The following is a 22048-nucleotide window of genomic DNA, read 5'->3' as shown; positions in this document are numbered from 1 at the left end:
GGGAAACCGGAGCACCCGGAGGAAACCCACATGGACACGGGGAGAACATGCAAACTCCACACAGAAAGGCCCTCGCCGGCCACGGGGCTCGAACCTGGACCTTCTTGCTGTGAGGCGACAGCGCTAACCACGACACCACCGTGCTGCCTGCAGCCCGATATGAAATATATATTTTGGTTTTTATCACTTTTTTTTGTATTGTTCTACAATGTAGAAGATAGATGTATAATAGATGCCCTATGATAGGAATCCGGTCTGCCCACCCAGTCTTTTTGTCTAAGCTCCTCCTACTCTGGTTCCACCCCGCCCCCTGGCCCACTGAAAGAGCCCCTCCTGCCCGCTAACTCACCCTTCGGGGGAAAAAAAAAAAACGAACAAGCTGCGGGACTCGCGAGTCTCTGAGACGCTGCTGGAAACCGAGGAACTTTTGCAAAAGCACCCCGGAGTGTTTGGCGGCGGGGTGAAGCACGGGCCGGCCGAAACAGGAAGTAGGATGTGGGTCTGGTACCTCCTGCTCGGGTCGGGAACGGGCACCAGCTCGGTCGGTAAGTTTCAGAGGCCACACGGGCTGGCGGAGTGAACAACTTCTTCTTCTTCTGCACTGTCGCGTTAAAACAGGAATCACTGGCTGAAAACATGCGCGCAGAGAGAGAGAGAGAGAGAGAGAGAGAGAAACTCCTGCAGCGCGTCTCGGTTAAAGCCCGCAGAGCAGAGCAGAGCGCGGCGGCGGCTGAAGGTGGTGACCGCTAACGCCGCTGTTTCACTACTTCTGGGAGTCATAAGCTGTTGGTGAAGCTGCAGGAATGCGAGTCGAGAACAGTTTCAGGGCTTGAAAAGTTTGCGCTGCTGCGGGGAATAGAGCACCAGTGTGCGCAGCCCGGGCTCGGCTGCGGTTTAAAGGGCGCAGATGTGTGTAAGGATGTGTTGGCATGGAGAAAGGAGCTCGAGCGCAGGAAAGAATATCGCGATATTTGCAGGCACGATCACGTTGGACGATATTTACTACCCAAGTCTCATCTCATTCTCTCTAGCCGCTTTATCCTGTTCTATATGGAATCAATTTTGTGCCAAAATGTTCATACAATACTTTTGAAATATCAAACAAAAACGACAAATCAAAAAGTCAATTTTTTTAGACCGGCAAACAAATTATTCGTGTAGTCGTGCAAAATATCAGTCTGTTACTCTTCAGAAACCTTTTATTTTTGTCCCGCGTCTTTCTCAGTTTTGTTTGACGTAATTTATTTTGGTTGCGATTCCAGCTTTCTCGTTTGCGCTCCCTGACTTTTCGCTTGCAGTTTTGGCACAAACGTCACGTGTGGGCGGGCTGTCCAGGAATGCATTCCCATTGGGTAACTTGTGTTTGACTGACAGCTACACTCAGCCATTCCCCCGGAGGCTGTTGCGGCCATTGCCTACTCGGATTTTGTACTACTGCAACACATACAGCACATTTGTCCCGCACTTACACTTTGTTGAATTAATTCAGTATCATAGTCGCCACTGAAGTCCACTCGATCCTTGTTTACCGTCAATGGATCGGTCACTTGTCAAACAGTCCGCCAGAATCCGAGTAGGGAACGGCTGAGCGTAGCTGTCAGTCAAACACAAGTTAGCCAATGGGAATGCATTCCTGGACAGCCCGCCCACACGTCAAGTTTGTGCCAAAACTGCAAGCAAAAAGTCAGGGAGCGCAAACGAGAGAGCTGGAATCGCAACCAAAATAAATTACGTCAAACAAAACTGAGAAAGACGCGGAACAAAAATAAAAGGTTTCTGAAGAGTAATAGACTGATATTTTGCACGATTACACGAATAATTTGTTTGCCAGTCTAAAAAAATTGACTTTTTTTTTGTATTTTGATTTGTCGTTTTTGTTTGATATTTCAAAAGTATTGTATGAACATTTTGGCACAAAATTGGATTCCATAGTTCTACAGGGTCGCAGGCGAGCTGGAGCCTATCCCAGCTGACTACGGGCGAAAGGCGGGGTACACCCTGGACAAGTCACCAGGTCATCACAGGGCTGACACATAGACACAGACAACCACTCACATTCACACCTACGGTCAATTTAGAGTCACCAGTTAACCTAACCTGCATGTCTTTGGACTGTGGGGGAAACCGGAGCACCCGGAGGAAACCCACGCGGACACGGGAGAACATGCAAACTCCACACAGAAAGGCCCTCGCCGGCCCCGGGGCTCGAACCCAGGACCTTCTTGCTGTGAGGCGACAGCGCTAACCACTACACCACCGTGCCGCCCTGTACATTTCAATTAAGGAAAAAAAACAAATCTGTTCGGGGGAAAAAAAACAAAGTACGTACAATAAGCTAGTTGCATAAGTGTGCACACCCTTAAACTAATACCTTGTTGAAGCACCTTTTGATTTAATAACAGTATTCAGTCTTTTGGGGTTCATACCTGCCATCAATTAAAATGACTCTGATTAACCTCAAACAGAGTTCAGATATTTACTCAGTCTCATCCTCCAGCAAAAGCCAGGGTTCGCAGAGAGCTTACAAAGCATCAAAGGGAACTCACTGTTGAAAGGTATCAGTCAGGAGAAGGGTATAAAAAACTTTCCATGGTATTAGATATACCATGGAGTACAGTGAAGACAGTCATCAAGAAGTGGAAAAAATATGGGACAACAGTGACATTACCGAGAACTGGACGTCCCTCCAAAATTGATGACAAGACGAAAACTGGTCAGGGAGGCTGCCAAGAGGCCGACAGCAACACTGAAGGAGCTGCAGGAATTTCTGGCAAGTACTGGTTGTGTACTACATGTGACAACAATCTCCCATATTCTCCATATGTCTGGACTATGAGGTAGGGTCAAAGAAAAACATCCAGGCCCAGCTAAATTTTACAAAAAAAAAAATACATCAACTCTTCCCAAAAGCATGTGGGAAAATGTGTTATGGTCTGATGAAACCAAGGTTGAACTTTTTGGCCATAATTCCAAAAGGTATGTTTGGTGCAAAAACAACACTGCGCATCACTAAAAGAACCCCATACCCACAGTGAAGCATGGTGGTGGCAGCATCATGTTTTGGGGTTGTTTTTCTTCAGCTGGAACAGGGGCTTTAAGGTGGAGGGAATTATGAACATTTCTAAATACCAGTCAATTTTGGCCCAAAACCTTCAGGTGTCTGCTAGAAAGATGAATTTCATCTTTCAGCATGACAATGACCCCAAAAAGTTTTGGAATGGCCCAGCCAGAGCCCAGACCTAAATCCAATTGAAAATCTGTGGGGTGACCTGAAGAGGGCTGGGCACAAGAGATGCCCTTCCAATCTGACAGATTCGGAGCGCTTTTGCAAGGAAGAGTGGATAAATATTGCCATGTCTAGATGTGGCAGGCTGATAGACTCTGACCCAAAAAGACTGAATGCTGTAATTAAATCAAAAGGTGCTTCAACAAAGTATTAGTTTAAGGGTGTGTACACTTATGCAACCAGCTTATTGTAGGTTTTTTTTTATTTTTTATGTTTTCCCCCTAACAGATTTGTTTTTCAACTGAATTGTACAGGTTATAGGTCACATTAAAGGTGGGAAAAGTTTGGAAATTATTTATCGTGGTCTCAGGTTTTTCTGATGTAAAAAAAAAAATCATTTTAACGGGGTGTGTACACTTTTTATATCCACTGTAAGAAATGTAGAAGTACACTCAGGAGGAAAATGAGTTCTTCACTGCTTCTGTGGATGATTAACGTTTCCAGTTTTTTAAACAGGTATTTTAAAGGCTTGGAAGCCTGTCTGAATGGGTTGCCTCCGGGATCCACATAGAACATTTACAGACTCCAGCAGGAGCACAAACTGAGGAACCCCTTTGGGGTAGTGGATGTTTTTTTTTTTTTAAGTGTTTACATCAAACTTTCAACAGTCACAGGCTTTTTTTTTCTACCTGAATTGCTCTTTTGTGAATATTTAAAAAAAAAAAAATTAAACCTAAATGTGTGCCAAGTTGTGTGCGGTCTTGTTTTCATAGTCGGAGAATTTTCTTTGTTGGGAGTTAGCAACAGATGTGTGATTCGAGCCAGCTAAGTGACGAGCAGCATCCCATATGTCTTGAAAAACATCTATCCCTCAGATAGTTGTAATTGAATATGGTTTCAAACACCAAAAATCCATTTTCATCCAGAGCTGCATGTCTGTTGCACAGAGACATTAGGCAGTCCTGTTAATATCCAGACGTACTCTCTGCAATGTTTTGAAGAGCAAGATGCTCAAAGATTCCGTTTGTGAAGATTCCTCTTAATACAGACTTCGTTTCTTATCCACATCGAACATAACTGATCCGACTCCTCACTCAGGATTATGTAAAAACACGTGAAAACGGTCATTGCAAAACTAAATGAAAAAAGAGGGAGAAACAGATTTTGCCAGCGAGTCAGTCAATGATCAGATGCAGGGTTCTCCACTTTTCAAAAATAAAACGTGGTGGCGGGGGTCTGGGGGACGAAGCTGACGGACTTTGGGCTTTTTTGACAGTGAAACTGGCCAATAAATGGATAGGAAATAGGAAATCATTGTTAAAATAATTTTACAAAAAATTAACACATTCTTACTGTACATATCATCTTTATTGTCAATGTGAGACTCATTTGACATTTCAGTTGAGACTGATGCGCCTGTTGCGCATCCCTGAATTAATTATATTTTTTTCTGTTGCCCCTTTTCCACCAAAGCAGTTCCAGGGCTGGTTCGGGGCCAGTGCTTAGTTTGGAACCGGGTTTTCTGTTTCCACTGACAAAGAACTGGCTCTGGGGCCATAAAAACCGGTTCCAGGCTAGCACCAACTCTCTGCTGGGCCAGAGGAAAGAAGCGCTTACGTCAGCGGGGGGGGGGGGGGGGCGGAGTTGTTAAGACCAACAACAATAACAAGACCACGAAAGATCGCCATTTTTAAGCGACGAGAAGTAGCAGCTGTATAAACGCGACGTCATCCATTATTATTGTTGTTGTTGCTGCTGCTTCTTCCGTGTTGTTTTTGCTTCGATATTCGTGCCAAGGTTTATGCAAACGTAGCGACGTAATGACGTGGCTCCCCTTAGCACCGTGAGCTATGGAAAAGCAAACTGGTTCTCAGCTGGCTCGCAAGTTGAACGAGTTGTGAACCAGCACCAGCACCAGCCCTGAACCAGCCCTGGAACTGATGTGGTGGAAAAGGGGTATGTGTGTGAAAAATAAATGAACTTCCATGCATAAACAAAATACCCAATTACAATAAATGCATGCATTTTGTACAATACACATAATTAAATGTTAATTGGGTGAAACCACTCCAATCCATGCACGAGCTGGTGCACGTGCCCGAGACTGGCACTACAAAGCCACCCCGGCCTCCGTAGTTCGGGTCCTTTGATCCAGGAACCCGGAAGTCCTGCAATAAACAACCACAGGGAAGCAACGGGAAAATGCAGCTCTCGCCTACACAATCACAGATACGTAAAATAAAAGACCTGTACTTGACTTGTGTGTGTGCTGTTATATGATTACTAGTGCTGTCAAGCAATTAAAATATTTAATCGCGATTAATGTCGCGACTGTCATAGTTAACTCGCGATTAATCGCAATTTAATCGCACATTTTTGTCACATGAAAAACCATTGTAATTCTCTTATCAGCATAAAAAAGTGAATGGGCTTGCTCACCGTTCGAACTACGGGGGTACTCGGGGGATCCGAGATCCCCTGAAACAGACATGAGATCCCTTGAAAACATGATTTGGGAAATGTTGGGGGGTCTCTAAAATATTGGCAAAATGATGTTTATTGACATAGCAATCGTGTGTAACGGGAAGCATTTGCATATCCGAAGTGAGCGCACGATCGGAGATCCGCGCTCTGAGACAAGTGCAAGCACCCCCCAAGGGAAAAAAAAAAGGACCCCTTGAAAATATCGGCATAGTTCGAACACTGGTTGTACCAATGTTTTTTTTTTATTTTTTTTATTGCAGAGCATAACACGTCTTGTCACAGTCACTGCAAAGTGGGGCTGGAGCCGCCGATGGGAAAACGATCGGAGCACCGTGGCTCTTCGGGGGAGGGCAGAGGACTCTGGCTGTGCGGGGCGTGGCATCATGTCACAGAGCGTTAATCTCGCGATAAAAAAATTATCGCCGTTAAAATTGAGTCAAGTTAACGCGTTAATAACGCGACATTTTTGACAGCACTAATGATTACTGTAACAGTGTATGGTCAGAAAAGACGATAGATAAGCGTAACCATTGCACAATAACGCTACAAGCAACCTGCGTGTGCACCCGAAAAGTTATTTATGCCGCTTTTCCACTACCAACGCGGCTGAGTTGGGCTGAGTCGAGCTGAGTGGGGCTGTTGGAGTTGCATTTTGACTACAACCGCGCTGAACCATGCTGGCTGGAAGTGGGTGGACACATTGGGTGGAGTTAGCGAAAGTGGGTGGACGTCACGTGATGTCGTTAGGCGGCGCAAACAGTGACATCGGTGATCTTTTAAGCGGTAGTCTCACGACCCGGATAGTAAACAATAAACATGGAGGACATGGAGTCGTTAGTGTTGCTGGTCTTGGTGCTGTGGCTTGTTGTCACCGACAACGCCAACAGATACTGGCAAGAGCGTATAGATGAGGCGAGGCGCATAAGGCTTCAGAAATTCTCGTAATTCGTAATTCTTCTTCTTCCGGGTTTATGGTGTTTACAGATCCCAGCGTGCTCTGTGTGTGGGCGTGTGAGGACACTCCTCCTCACCAATCAGTGCACAGGGGAGTGTCTCCTCATGCCCCTAGCCCCACTCAGCTCGGTTTGGCTCGCTTCAGCCCCACTCCAAAACCGTGCGAGTTTTGGGTGCTGAGTAGGGCTGAAGTGAGCTGAGTCGTGCTGCTCTGAGGTAGTCAAAACGCGAGCCGTGTCGGGCTGAAGTGAGCTGAAAAAGGGTAGTGGAAAAGGGCCAATAGCTGCTGGCTAGCTGCAGCTTGTAGCTTCCAACGTTACTATGTGTCAGTATAGTGTAATGTGGTGCGGTGTAGTGTAATGCAGGGATAGACCTCAATCTGCAGAGCTCTGGGTCACCATCTGTATGCAGCCGGCTGGATGGTTTTCTATTGCAATCGCGTGGCCACTTCAGGTAGCCCCGTATGCATTCGTTTAATGGTCTTCTGCATGTTAAATAGTTACAAAATTATAATCAAGCAAATGCTTTACAATTTATTTGGTGTATACTGATGAAGTTACGTTTTGTTTGTTTGTTTGTTTGTTTGTTTGTTTGTTTGTTTTTTGGCCAAGGGAAGGGTGGCGGGCCAGAATTATAATGTGGCGGTGCGCCACTTTTAAAAGCGCCCGTGGAGAACACGGAGGTGTATATTATTAGTTGTGCTACTGTTGTTGTTATTATTATTATTATTATTAGTAGTAGTAGTAGTAGTAGTAATGATGCTATTAGAGAAACCACAGCTCTGTTGAATTCTATTTTCTGATTGGCCAGATGTTGTTCTTTAATTTTCTCTAACAACAGCTCTGAAAGGGCGGCATGGTGGTGTAGTGGTTAGCGCTGTCGCCTCACAACAAGAAGGTCCAGGTTCGAGCCCCGTGGCCGGCGACGGCCTTTCTGTGTGGAGTTTGCATGTTCTCCCCGTGTCCGCGTGGGTTTCCTCCGGGTGCTCCGGTTTCCCCCACAGTCCAAAGACATGCAGGTTAGGTTAACTGGTGACTCTAAATTGAGCGTAGGTGTGAATGTGAGTGTGAATGGTTGTCTGTGTCTATGTGTCAGCCCTGTGATGACCTGGCGACTTGTCCAGGGTGTACCCCGCCTTTCGCCCGTAGTCAGCTGGGATAGGCTCCAGCTTGCCTGCGACCCCTGTAGGACAAGATAAAGCGGCTACAGATGATGAGATGAGATGAACAGCTCTGAAAGTAGGTCTGGCTGCAAGGTTTAAGTATATATTAATGTGCTTGTTGTTTTTCTTTCTATAGTACCTACGTGCACAGGGACAAATTAAAAAGCATATGTAATTGTGATCTGTGTCTCCAATGTCGGCGCTTTTAACAGCTGCTGTACTGTAAGGAGCAAACTTTCTTGTGGACCTTGGACAATTTTAAATATAACTATAAATGGATAAATGTGTATTTATAAGAAGAGGTGTGCCATTATAGGAATCTAATCCAGTTCGAGTCTTGCTTGATCACTTCATCATTCAATACTTACTCGGGATTGTTTACAGTGGCAAATGGCATATAACACTGCACTTCAAGCTGTCTGGGTTTTTTTGAGACAGTAGTGAGTTTAATCTTCACATTTCCTGCAGGAAAGATGATGGTGATATCAGATTAGCTGTATACATGCACTAACTGGTAATTATCAGCTTTATGGTCATCTGTTACCAGCTTAACTCTGATTTAAGGGATTGTAGAGTCGTGTTTACATGATCACCGGAGTAATCTGATAACTACAGAGATCAGGTTATTAGTGTACATGTAAACACATACAGTCTCTTCAGGAGGATCAGTCTGAATAGGAACTGAATAGCCTAGTAAACTAGACCCACCCGCCTAGCGGCCAAAAATATTTTTGCCTACGAGTGGGTCTAGCCTCGGACCATATCAACAACACACCCCGGGCATCAAATCGTGCCCGCCAATCACAACGCAAGGTTTTTGTTTGGATTCTTTGGGCGGGCTTTTGCAGGAGTGACGACAAAGCTGCGCGACGCTGGAGAAAGCACAACAGGAAAGATGGCTATGGGTAGTGAACAGCACGCGTTTGACTCCGCTTTGGAATCAGTTTTAGAAGAATTAGACTTGGAGTTTTCGTTGAAACATGAGCAGGAAGAGGCTCTCCGCTCATTCCTTTTCAAGAAGGACGTTTTCGCTGTTTTGCCGACCGGCTATGGCAAAAGTCTGATCTACCAGCTGGCTCCCCCACTGCTTTCTGTCGCTCTGACTACGTCACAGTCACTGTTGCGCTGATTGGTCAGAGCGTTGGCCTATACGCACAGAGACAGTTTGAAAGACAACGGGTTGTTCCTACCCACACCCTTTGCAAATGTCTACGACCGAGACCAGACTAAATATTCACATTTAGTCTGGCTTGCCAGGCTAGGAACTGAACGCATTTGGTGGTAGACCTCTAGACAAAGGCGATAGAGGCCGAGAATGGAGGTCACCCATCTAGTTCCACACAGCTAGACTGATGCTTCTTCCCATAAACCCCAGACAAGTGCATGCCCACACTGTAATAGCCCCCAAGCATGACTGTGTCATCACTCGTTTACCGCAATGCATTGTGGGGGATAGCCGGGGTCGGTAGTGCAGAGATATAATGGATTAATTTTACGTGAGCGGAGCGATTTTTGCCGTGCTCTGTCGTGGAAGGCAATGAAATTGATGATTCAAAGAGGTGGATAACATGTCGAGGGTTTACAGCAGGAAAATCGGAATCCAAATCAAGCTTGGTGAAAAGGTAAGAGCCTCTAGACCGAGTCTGCCGCACTGTACAACAACGACATCAAATCTCAGAATGTCTCATTTCTGAGGACGTATATTGCACCAGCTAAACTTTATCGAGAAAACAAATCTATCAGAATATCGGGAATTGTATGTAGCCTCTCTGAAATTGGCTGTAACGTCTATAGTGTTCATGGCGAAGTTATATTAAGTCGAAGATTGCTTCGTGATCCCGGGCCCAGATGAACAGCATCAGAACATTTATAAACGAGTGATTATTTTAAATAAAACTTCATATCAGGAAACATTAAAAAAAAACTTTGGAAACCCGCTGATCTGCCATGCCATGTTCAGTATAAATGCCGCTAGCCAGCGCTCGAATTAAGTGGTCTCGCAGTCTCGCCGCGACAGTTATTTCCTCTGTGCGAGAGTTGTTCAGAAAGTCAGGTTGCCCCGCGCGCAACTTGATTTTTGGGGCATACAAAACGATCCCTTTACAAGCGGCGTGGCACGGGCTTTAATATATGCTAGCTTGGTCACTAAGGCGCCGCTCACGTGCGCCACACAGGCGGGACGTCATCAATCAACCCGCTGTTTATTTCAGCTGGCATATATTAAAGCCCGTGCCACGCCGCTTGTAAAGGGATCGTTTTGTATGCCCCAAAAATCAAGTTGCGCGCGGGGCAACCTGACTTTCTGAACAACTCTCGCACAGAGGAAATAACTGTCGCGGCGAGACTGCGAGACCACTTAATTTGAGCGCTAGCTAGTGAGGTACACTGAACATTATACATACCCGAAAGAGAACCCTTCATGGTTTGGGAGGTTTATCGGTCCGACAGGCTCGTTCGGCTGCCGAGTGCTTTGGCACGTTGAGAGGCAAAGGCCGAAGAATGCTTCTGTGTTTTACAGGCTTTGGAATATCGCTAGTTTCAGATGATGAACAGTGTTGATTGTTATAATCTTCTATAACCGAAGGCCATTCTGCAGATCATGGAAATATTGCTGAGTCACAGTTTAAGTACGTCTTTTTCCCACCAGAGAAATGTAAGCTACAAACACTTGTCCATTTCGATAAAAGCTCAAATGAGGTGTTCTCTTTGCTGTGGAGACACAGTAAGGCACACAGCAATTCACTTTAGGCAGCACGGTTAAAACTGGTTACACAGAACGATGCAGTGTTTAACAAAGGCGAAAGTAAACAATATGGCGGAGCTGACCCCGGGTATCGCCCATAATGCATTGCGCTAAACAAGTGATGATGTAGTTGTGGGTTAGGGTCACTGGGTTAACCACTCTCTCACAATTTACCTGGTCATCGAGCCACTCTGTAAAATCTTCTCCAGCACGTTCCTAAGACTTTCAGCGGGGTTAAGGTCGGGACTGTGTGGTGGCCAATTCATGTGTGAAAATGATTCTTCACGCTTCTTGAAGCACACACTCACAATTCGAGCCCTAATTTTATATCCGTGCCATCAGGGAAGAAAAAATCCATTGATGTGATACCCTGGTCATTCAGTACATTCAGGTCATCAGCTGACTTCATTTTATTGCCCCATAACGTTGCTGAGCCTCGACCTGATCAACTGAAGCAACCCCAGATCATACTGTAACACTGGCTCCAGAGGCTTGTACAGTGGCCACTATGCATAATGGATGCATCGCTTCATGTGCTTCCCTTCTTACCCTGACACACCCATCACTCAGGAACAGGGTAAATCTGGACTCATCAAACCACATGACCTTTTTCCATTGCTCTAGAGTCTGATCTTTATGCTCCCTAGCAAATTGAAGTGTTTTCTCCTGATTAGTTTCACGAACATGTGGCTTTCTTATGGCCACACAGCTGTTTAGTCCCAATACTGTGAGTTCATCATACTGCGAGTGTGGCAATGCTCTTAATTTCACTATTAAAGGAGAACTGAAGGCAAATTGTTTTTATCATAATTCTATTTCTCTCATTTTATTAAATATAGGAATGCATCTTTGATCGCTATTTTGTCGCTGCTATAGCAAGTTATGAGTGTTTGAAATATGCTCTGTAATATATCAGTCCATATGTCACAGCAACGGCCGTAAACGAGATTCGTCAAGACCTGTGCGAGACATCGTAGGACGGAAGTAAAACGTAGAGCGGAAATCAAAGTGACCGACATCTGCCAACGTTGTCAAAAGACGCGCGCGCCCTTTTTCGAATGCTGACGTAATCAAGCCGGAAGTTTTGTTTGCTTTGATAGCAAATCAGGAAAGTTTGAAAAAGTAGGCAGTAATCGTCATTTAAACTCGTTTTTGTGCAACATTTCGTTTGGAAAACAGTTTTCAAAATGGCGGCACTGACACCTGGCTGACACGTCACGCTTTGAAGTCTCGCACAAGTCTCGTGAAGATCGCGCGGATAAGCGACGCCTGCCGTGGACCAAACGAACTAAATTCAACATGGCTAAAAACCAAATAGGCCGATAAGTATAATATTTAATTGTAGTTAGTTGCCAATACGAGTCATGATATAAGGTTACTAAAACCGAAAACGGAATGGAATAACACATTAAGAAATAAAGCACGTTTAAAAATGACTTCAGTTCCCCTTTAAACATTCTGCTGTCAATTTTTTATGACTTGACCAAGCCGGGTTATCTCTGATCACAATCAGTCAAGATTTATTTATATATATATATATTTTTTCCCGACCACATTTCTTCTACAAACTTGACAGGTTTTAATAATGCACTGGACAGTTCTTGACCCAGTTCCAGTCATTTCTTCAATCTCCTTTGTTGTTATATTCTTTGCTCGATGAAAAAACCCATGACCACGGGATACATCTTCTGACACTGTTGTTTAAGAAATTAGATGCATCAGTTCGGGTTAAAAGAATTGTTCTCTGCTGAAACATATTAAGGCAGCACGGTGGTGTAGTGGTGAGCACTGTCACCTCACAGCAAGAAGGTTGTGGGTTTGAGCCCAGTGGTTGACGAGGGCCTTTCTGTGTGGAGTCTGCGTGGGTTTCCTCCGGGTGCTCCGGTTTCCCCCACAGTCCAAAGACATGCAGGTTAGGTTAACTGGTGACTCTAAATTGAGCGTAGGTGTGAATGTGAGTGTGAATGGTTGTCTGTGTCTATGTGTCAGCCCTGTGATGACCTGGCAACTTGTCCAGGGTGTACCCCGCCTTTCGCCCGTAGTCAGCTGGGATCGGCTCCAGCTTGCCTGCGACCCTGTACAGGATAAGCGATTACGGCTGGATGGATGAAACATATTAATCACTGCCGTAATTATCCAATCAAATAGGCGACTCGAAAGTATTTACTTCTTTAAATCCAACTGCCAAACTTTTTTGGCCCAGCAGTAACCTGGATAACATCTATAACTCGCTTGGCGAAATAAAGGAATTCTGATCCTGAACAGAGTTAAAGTGCCATTCCACCATTGGATGTATTCTTTGGCATAAAATACAATATATTTTATGACAACATGACTAGACAGAGAAATCTTTTAGCTTCAAAATGATATATCAAACATAATTTTTTGACAACGACAAGTATATTAATTTTGCGACCAAAGTCACCTACCCTTTTAATTTCCGCGCGGTAGTGAAATGTGATGTCATCGGCAGGTTCCCCTTCTTGTGTACCACGTCACGTGTGATGTGGCACAGATTATCAGCAATGGCGGATAGAATGCGATTTCCACTTGTCGATTGCTGTGCCGATATTCACCATCGACCGTCTCCTTTGGGCATCACTTGCTGTTTTACTTCGCTTCTTTTCCGAAGCTGACAATCGCGTTCTATCCACCATTGCTGATAATCATTGCTGATAAACAAGAAGGGGAACCTGCCGATGACATCACGTTTCACTACCGCGCGGAAATTAAAAGGGTAGGTGACTTTGGTCGCAAAATTAATATACTTGTCATTGTCAAAAAAGTATGTTTGATATATCATTTTGAAGCTAAAAGATTTCTCTGTCTAGTCATGTTGTCATAAAATATATTGTATTTTATGCCAAAAAAATACATCCAATGGTGGAATGGCACTTTAAGGGCTCCGGATCGGTTACTGCAGCGGCTCAGTTTATTTCTTGCTGTAAGTCTGTTCAAGGTCATTTCCACACTTCTGTCAGTTAATCCTGAGATCACTTAGTAGCTATATTAAGAATCGTATCAGCATTACGTTTGCCAAATGAGACCGTGTGGCCTAACTGTACACTTTTAGTGACATGGAAAATCTTTGTCATCATGTTGTTAGTTATTAGTGCATGCTCTGCAACACTGGACTTGAATCGAGCTGTATTTCCCCTGGTGTAACTGTATACCAGAGGCAGCTAAAGGTGTGTGATATACCAATTAAATTGTCAAAAAAAAAACCCAGCAAATCCCATATAGATGTGTTGTGGTAATCAAGATTTCAAGATATAATTACTCAAGGCCATCCATACAAAGAAGTATCTTTTTATTGAGTGATTTATAAATGTTCCACAATTCAGTCATCATAATGATGTGTTTAGTTATAAATTTAAAAGTAGGTTGTAATTGTAGAAGGTCAGCCATCTTGGGTTTCAAAGAAAATATCTCACAAATAAACAAATTGAGCTAAAAGTCGGTCTTTGTCTGTCCTTTATAAAAAAAAAAGCTGCATGTTGAATTTGTTCTTAATGATATAACCGCTAAAGTGATGAAAATAGATGAGGCTTTTTTTTTTTTTTTTTTGGTCAGGGAGGCCGCCATAGGGAGGGAAAGTGAAACATGGCGATCCTAGTGGTAGCGTTCCTAAGCCGAGAGCCATACTATTGAAAATCCCATAGACCCGATTTTTAAAAAAATCCCACGAAGTTATGACGTGGAACTTGTCCACCCCCAAAAAATATGTTGTACATGTTGGGATTATCTACTAACTGTGAAAGTATCAGGTGAAATTTCGCTGTCTTTTAAAAGATCAAAATTGCGCCTAACCTGTCAGAAACGGACGACAACCAAACTGTCTAGTCAGAGTCGCTCATATTACGTCAGCAGTAGGCTTGATGAGTTTTGTTCTTCATACTAGCTCTTACGAGTGCTGACAGCTCTTCCTGTAAATAGCGGCAGTTGACGACATGCCCTGATCTGTAATGGTTACCCCTACGAGGGATTCATTTCTTATAGGTACAGAAATACTCCGCCAACCACGCTATACAAATCGGCATGTTGATGTAGGCTACTCGCCGGCCGCTACCTGCTACAGATTTGGAAAGGCGCTAGACTTGCGGTGACGTCACATACACGACGTCGGGTCCGTGTAGCCTTTGATCAGCTTATTAAAAAACATTCAGAACAATTCAAATCGGTGGAAAAAATAAAGTATGATCACCAGGATCGATAGAGCTGCCCGACATGCACAACATATGGAAGCCATTGAATTAACTTTGAAGTGTAACCCGAAATGTAATTTTTTGAAAAAATATTCCCATTCATTTTGCCATAGAGGTTGGAACGCATCCAGTAGGGGGCGATGAGATATCTCATCTCATTATCTCTAGCCGCTTTATCCTGTTCTACAGGGTTGCAGGCAAGCTGGAGCCTATCCCAGCTGACTACGGGCGAAAGGCGGGGTACACCCTGGACAAGTCACCAGGTCATCACAGGGCCGACACATAGACACAGACAACCATTCACACTCACATTCACACCTACGCTCAATTTAGAGCCACCAGTTAACCTAACCTGCATGTCTTTGGACTGTGGGGGAAACCGGAGCCCCTGGAGGAAACCCACGCGGACACGGGGAGAACATGCAAACTCCGCACAGAAAGGCCCTCGCCGGCCACGGGGCTCGAACCCGGACCTTCTTGCTGTAAGGCGACAGCGCTAACCACTACACCACCGTGCCGCCCCCCGATGAGATTACTTTATTTTCCCTCCCTATAACTCCATCGTGCATGATGGTGTTATTTTCCATGAGCGCAGCAGAGGTGAACAAGTGCATGCTATACTAGACTCTAGTATAATATTATGATCTAGCGTGACTTCTCCATCAATTTGTTTGCATTTCTCCACAAAAATTAAGGCAATGCAGTATTCAAAAAGGCATCAAAATAAAGTAGCGGCTACTTTATTGCCTGTTTATTTTTTTTGACCTGCTTATCTTCCATCCGTTTGATGCGTGACACGGTGTGCCGTCGTGCTCCCGGTGTCGGTGTTTTGTGGTGAAACAAAGTCGGGATCACGTCTGGCTTCAGCTGTCTTTTCTGCCTCGTGTCTCACGTCTTCCCAGTGATTTTTTTTTCATACAAGTCCTCCACAAAACAGTCTTCTGTAAAATGCTCACTGCACAATTTGCTGCTTTTTCCCAGGAGTAAAGTTTTTTTCTTGCTTTACTTGATGAAGCCACTCATCAAAGCCAAGCGTCTTGGATTCAGGGCAGAATGAGGAAGACGTGCAGAATCCTGCACCGCGCAGCGCTATCCGCATTTTCGTCTCCTAATACGTCCATGTATCTGGCTAATCCAGAATGGCCACGCCCAGAGAAATGGCCCAGTGGACTGATGTTACAACTTTAACATGTGTTTTTTTTTTTAAATCCCCCGTTGGCCAAAAGGCCCGATGGGGGATTATGTCGTGGTGATGTCCATCCAGCCGTCCATCTTGAGAAGGGTGCGCAGCTCCTCTCACAATTTTTGGAGGAATTTCATGAAACTTGACAGGATTCTTTGTTATATGTCGGTAATACGCATATTGTAATTTCGTCCAATTCAGTCGCATTCTACCAGCGTTATGGCAGAGTTGCCAGCAGGGGATATAGTGCTCTCAGAGCAGTCTAGTTAAGCTGAAGTCTGCTTAAATTTTTTCATCTAGAACATCTTGTATTAATGTATTGTGATATTTCATAACCCCATAATTTCAAAATTTCCTGGTTAAAGTGTACCGGTACTGGTCATGCTTACAACATTAATCGTGCTTCATATATTACTTATAGAGAAAAGACGCGCACATTCAGTCAAAAAAACACCGTAAAAGCACTTTTGTGGACAATATTTTATTCCGTGAATTACCCGCGGAGGCAGAACCACGGGGAGCAGCCATTGCCGGCTGGAAGTGGCGTACAGTCGTTGATTCCGGGTTATCGGGTGCGAGTAAACAAGCAGTGTTCTGTGGGTCGAGATTCCCACTCAAGTAACTTCAGAACATGTTGAATAAATATAGATCTAATACTTGTAATAGATATTTATTTTATGGCACATATCTATTATTTCATGCCATTATGTGCAAGTAGATTTGATTGTACTTTGCGGTCGAGAGCTTTGCTGGTGAAGCTCGACAGGTTTAGAATGAGTAGGTCATGTATTGAGAGAAATATCTTCAAGGTTTTTTTTCTTATACAAGCATGATAAACATATTGACAGAAGCTTTACACTTTCCTATGTGCCCACTGCCAAATAATATATTATAGTTTTTAAATTACCTAAATTAGATCAAACATAAAACTTGTCACCGGGCGGCACGGTGGTGTAGTGGTTAGCGCTGTCGCCTCACAGCAAGAAGGTCCGGGTTCGAGCCCCGTGGCCGGCGAGGGCCTTTCTGTGTGGAGTTTGCATGTTCTCCCCGTGTCCGCGTGGGTTTCCTCTGGGTGCTCCGGTTTCCCCCCACGGTCCAAAGACATGCAGGTTAGGTTAACTGGTGACTCTAAATTGACCGTAGGTGTGAATGTGAGTGTGAATGGTTGTCTGTGTCTATGTGTCAGCCCTGTGATGACCTGGCGACTTGTCCAGGGTGTACCCCGCCTCTCGCCCGTAGTCAGCTGGGATAGGCTCCAGCTTGCCTGCGACCCTGTAGAACAGGATAAAGCGGCTAGAGATAATGAGATGAGATAAAATTTGTCACCTTACTCGGTCACACCGGAGTCGGCAGGCTGAGTGCGCACTTACGCATTCATAAAAGACTGTTCCCATGCCCTGTGTCTGAAATTGCTCGCTACTCATTATATACAGTAGGGCACTATATAGTGAGTACGCCATTTTGTGGCGCTGTCTGAAACGATAGTGAGGATTATTACACCCTATATAGTGCACGCAAAGTATCCCACAATGCATCACGAAAAGTAGTGTACAATATACTGCTTGGTCACTAACCAAGCAATATATCCCATCATGCATTGCGGTCATGCTGAAAGAAATCAAATTAAAAGTCTCGAATTTGGTTTAATAAAAGGCAGCGGCAAAGAAGAAAGTATTCGGTTTTGATTAAAAAAAAACTGAAAGATGCAGGTACTTTGTATTGATTAATGTGGGAAATATGAGCAGTATAATATGGATTTATAAAAAAATACATGCATGTATTTATTATTTTGAAAACCCACCAGCCGACTGATCTGGCATGTTTTAATCGTGCGACAGCAATGATGTAAATACCAGCGCGACGGACTTGTGTCCGAAAGTGTTTTTTAATTTTACCAATGAGCTCACTATATAGTCCTTTTTATATAGAATTCCCTATATAGGGAGTAGAAAACGAGAGAGCGATTTTGGACACAGGGACGTTAACAGCATGAAAATCACTTTCACTCTTTCGGCTTCGATTGGTTTCTCTTTTGCAGTGGGAACGCCCACCGTAAACATGACATAGTTTGGGCTATTTGGAGGTAAAACTTGTTGCGAGATGGCATGTGGATTTTATGCGCTTCGGACGATTCAGGACAGCGATTCGGTTCAGTCTTGAGAACTGCGACACTGATGATGAACGGTGCCATTTATTTATATACTTTTTTACTTCGACTCGATCCAGCCAAAGATCATCTCGAGTAGGTGTAAATATTTCTTCTATTTCTTATGAGCAGATCGGTTGATAATGTATTATCTTAGACTGGTGTTTGCAGCACGGGGTCAGTGACCAGTCCACTGCAGCCCAGCTAATCGGACAAACCAACGACTGTGCATCACTTCCGGTGCCGGAACAGCCCTTGAAGGAGGCAACATGTTGCTGATCATGCCTGACTGTCAGAGCAGTGACTTAAAACTCGCGCGTACTTGACAAGAGCTTATGACGAACGTTACATGACGGAACCACTGGTATCATACGTGATGTTTTGAAATAGCTAGTAATAAAAATTCACTACAGGTACCCTTTAATCGCTTTAAGTTTCACTGATGTCTGGAATTGAATGGAGTGGCGTCTGATTGGGTCCGATCAGCATGGCTGGATGGTGAAATTCAAACCCGTTGTCTTGACCGAACCGAAATTTATCCAGGTTAGCACCATCGTACATACCGTCACATATTCCCAAGCCATTTGCCTGAAAGATAAGTAGTTATCAATATTCAGACTATTTAGTTTGGATCTCATTTCTATTTGAACACCAGATTAAAGTGGTGTGTAGTGTAACTGATCTCTCGTGCGAAAAAGAAGCAGCTTTGCTGAGAATATTCCTGAAGAATAGTACGCAGTATGGGTTCAGGATTAAACTTGCCTCGAGGACACAGCGAGTTTCCCATAAAAGAAGTGAAAAGCTTTTTGTGTGTTCAAAATATGTTTCTGACCTTAAGGTGATCGGTTTTATGTTTGATGCCTGTTCAAAGACACCGAACTTCTCTAATAGCTTTTAAAGGATGCCAATGTTTGCACTCCTCTCCTCGAATTTGAGAATGTGCCCAGAGTCATTTTGCTATTGATGTTTACTCAGAGCTCGTATTAGCATTTCAATTTGAAGAGTGCAATGCCTTTTATTATAATTTCCCTTCCATGTTCTCTGAAACCCCACATTCTACAAGCCATAGCCATTTTAAGGCTCAGTAACGACGGGAAGGGGTGATCTAAACTCGAGGTGTCAGGTGTATATTGTTTTTAGTGAGAAAGTAAATCGTATTGTAAATAAAGGCACACCGTATTGTCTGTTGAAGCTGGTGCGCTGCATCGCGTAAAATGTGCACGCTCAGTGCTCAGACTTGCAAATGTGCGAGATTGAATTGGTCGTTTGGTTTTAATAAGGTGATGTTAGTTTTGCCCTCAGCATGACACCTGCATGGGGAGTTGAACAAAGTTAATACCACGAATGAAAAATCCCCCAGTCAGCAACATAACTCGCTTGATTCACCTTTCAGACTCTGCTCCCAAGGGAACAGCCAAGTCGATGTTCATCGTATATGGAGACTTGATTACTTTATATTCTTTAATATACAGTGGCCTCAAAGTCTCATCTCATTATCTCTAGCCGCTTTATCCTGTTCTACAGGGTCGCAGGCAAGCTGGAGTCTATCCCAGCTGACTACGGGCGAAAGGCGGGGTACACCCTGGACAAGTCGCCAGGTCATCACAGGGCTGACACATAGACACAGACAACCATTCACACTCACATTCACACCTACGCTCAATTTAGAGTCACCAGTTAACCTAACCTGCATGTCTTTGGACTGTGGGGGAAACCGGAGCACCCGGAGGAAACCCACGCGGACATGGGGAGAACATGCAAACTCCGCACAGAAAGGCCCTTGCCGGCCACGGGGCTTGAACCCGGACCTTCTTGCTGTGAGACGACAGCGCTAACCACTACACCACCGTGCCGCCTGGCCTCAAAGTTTACGGGAATAAAAGGGTCCGAGGCAGAGAATAGGAAGGTATTACAATTAAAAAGGCTGAAGCCCTTCACCGTGAACCGTAGGCGAGAAAAATGGAAAACGGGGTTTATCTGAGACACAGTTTCAAGGCTTTTGGGGAGGAATTTCCAATTTGTTGTAAACAGCAAAATGGTCTGAAATGATGGTAATCGATACTAAACATTTTAATAGAACTGCCGTATAGTAATGAATGAAAAAGAAATTTGACTACACAAAACTTTATATATTTTTGATGTTTACAAAATCAAATAACGGTTACAACAAATGTTGCCAGGCAAAACAAACCTCGCCCGGTAGCACTTATGATGAATATGAAGGAAGATATAAGGTCTCAAATAGAACCGCCAACATTTTGAGGGTCATCCGGTCAAGGTTTTTATTGGCTACTGCTTCGTATAGAGGCGGCAGCCACTAATGTCATCTTGCTGTAAGAATAGAAGAGTTGCGCACCACTGTTCAAACAAACAAGTGTTGCCAAGCAAAACAAATGCACGTGTTTTTCTTTTTATGATTCAAGGTTCGGGCGGCATGGTGGTGTAGTGGTTAGCGCTGTCGCCTCACAGCAAGAAGGTCCGGGTTCGAGCCCCGTGGCCGGCGAGGGCCTTTCTGTGCGGAGTTTGCATGTTCTCCCCGTGTCCGCGTGGGTTTCCTCCGGGTGCTCCGGTTTCCCCCACAGTCCAAAGACATGCAGGTTAGGTTAACTGGTGACTCTAAATTGACCGTAGGTGTGAATGTGAGTGTGAATGGTTGTCTGTGTCTATGTGTCAGCCCTGTGATGACCTGGATACTTGTCCAGGGTGTACCCCGCCTTTCGCCCGTAGTCAGCTGGGATAGGCTCCAGCTTGCCTGCGACCCTGTAGAACAGGATAAAGCAGCTAGAGATAATGAGATGAGATGAGATTCAAGGTTCTTGTAGAAAGAATTCATGGCGACAGCATGTGTATGTCAGCCTCGGTTCGGAGGTTTCAGTTTTGAAAACTGTAAGCGGTAAGAGTAGAATAATATAAAGTACAGACCGTGGAAGCTCAGTGGACCGCACTTTCCCATAAACCTGTCTGAAAGCGATTTCTTTGGTCTAGTCCATTTATTGCTAATTTGTATTTATAGTAATAAATCAACAGAGCGGGGAAGTTTTTATCAATGGGGTTTAAAAGTGGGCGTGACCAAAACCCCCTTCCTTTTCGTATGTAAACGAACCAAGAAACCATCCAATGACAGCGGTGTATGCAAATGAGGTATCGTCGTGTTTGTGGGAGGAGTCTTTCCGAGGCAGCGCTCCTGTAGTCTGAGCTCAGGCCTTTTATTTATTTATCTTTTACTTTTTTGGTCACCGTGACCTTGACTTTGGCTGGATGACCCCCAAAAGTTTGGAGGTTCTATTTGAGACAAGTGCCAGTCTGTGCTGAAAGTTTCATGAAGGTTGGTCCAGCCATTTTCCCGTAACATCATTGAGAAAGAAACACAGAAACTCGACCGAAAACAATACTTCATACCCCGCCCCCCTGGTGGACTCTGTCCCGGGTGAGGTAATTAACTTGATTTTTGTCAACATCAAAAATATATATGTTTTGTATCTTCAAATTTCTTTTTGATTCATTATTCAATTTCTGAACAATCTGAGTATTGATCTAATCCTAAAGCTTCTATTACAGTGTCTGTACTGATATCAGGTACTGAACTTAATTCAGGTTTTTTACATGTTCTATCTTCCCCTTTATCCTTCTTTTCTTTGAAAGGAACCGCTCTGTTGCCTTTTGCACAATGCGCCAAGCGTCCCGAGTTTGACCCAAATCAGGCCGTATACAATAATGGGATAGTGATCGATATTTATAATTTAATACTTAGCCAACCAGCATTTATACGCGGACCCATACACAGACGTATTTCACTCGGTAATCATAGTCGTCGTCATCGTCTTCTTTTGGCTGCTCCCGATTAGGGGTCACCACAGCGGATCTTTCGTCTCCATCGCTCCCGTCTTCAGCATCCTTCTCTACCACACCTGCCACTTTCATGTCCTCTCTCACCACATCCATGTA

General features: G+C 44.3%; 1 protein-coding gene across 2 annotated transcripts in view; it reads left to right on the top strand.

Annotated features, from left to right (window-relative positions):
• Positions 1–363: 363 nt before the first annotated feature.
• Positions 364–22048, top strand: part of ldlrad3 (low density lipoprotein receptor class A domain containing 3) — a 259864-nt gene continuing 238179 nt past the window's right edge. For both annotated transcript variants that reach the window (XM_060914989.1, XM_060914988.1), the window contains exon 1: positions 364–545. In XM_060914989.1, coding sequence (XP_060770972.1) covers positions 494–545 — 52 coding nt within the window. In that variant the 5' untranslated portion in view covers positions 364–493. The remainder of the gene's footprint in view (positions 546–22048) is intronic.

Source organism: Neoarius graeffei, chromosome 2 (genome assembly GCF_027579695.1).
Source record: "Neoarius graeffei isolate fNeoGra1 chromosome 2, fNeoGra1.pri, whole genome shotgun sequence".
In the NCBI taxonomy this organism is placed as follows: domain Eukaryota; kingdom Metazoa; phylum Chordata; class Actinopteri; order Siluriformes; family Ariidae; genus Neoarius; species Neoarius graeffei.
Note: the sequence above shows the minus strand (reverse complement) of the source record. Positions and strands in the feature narration are given on the sequence as shown.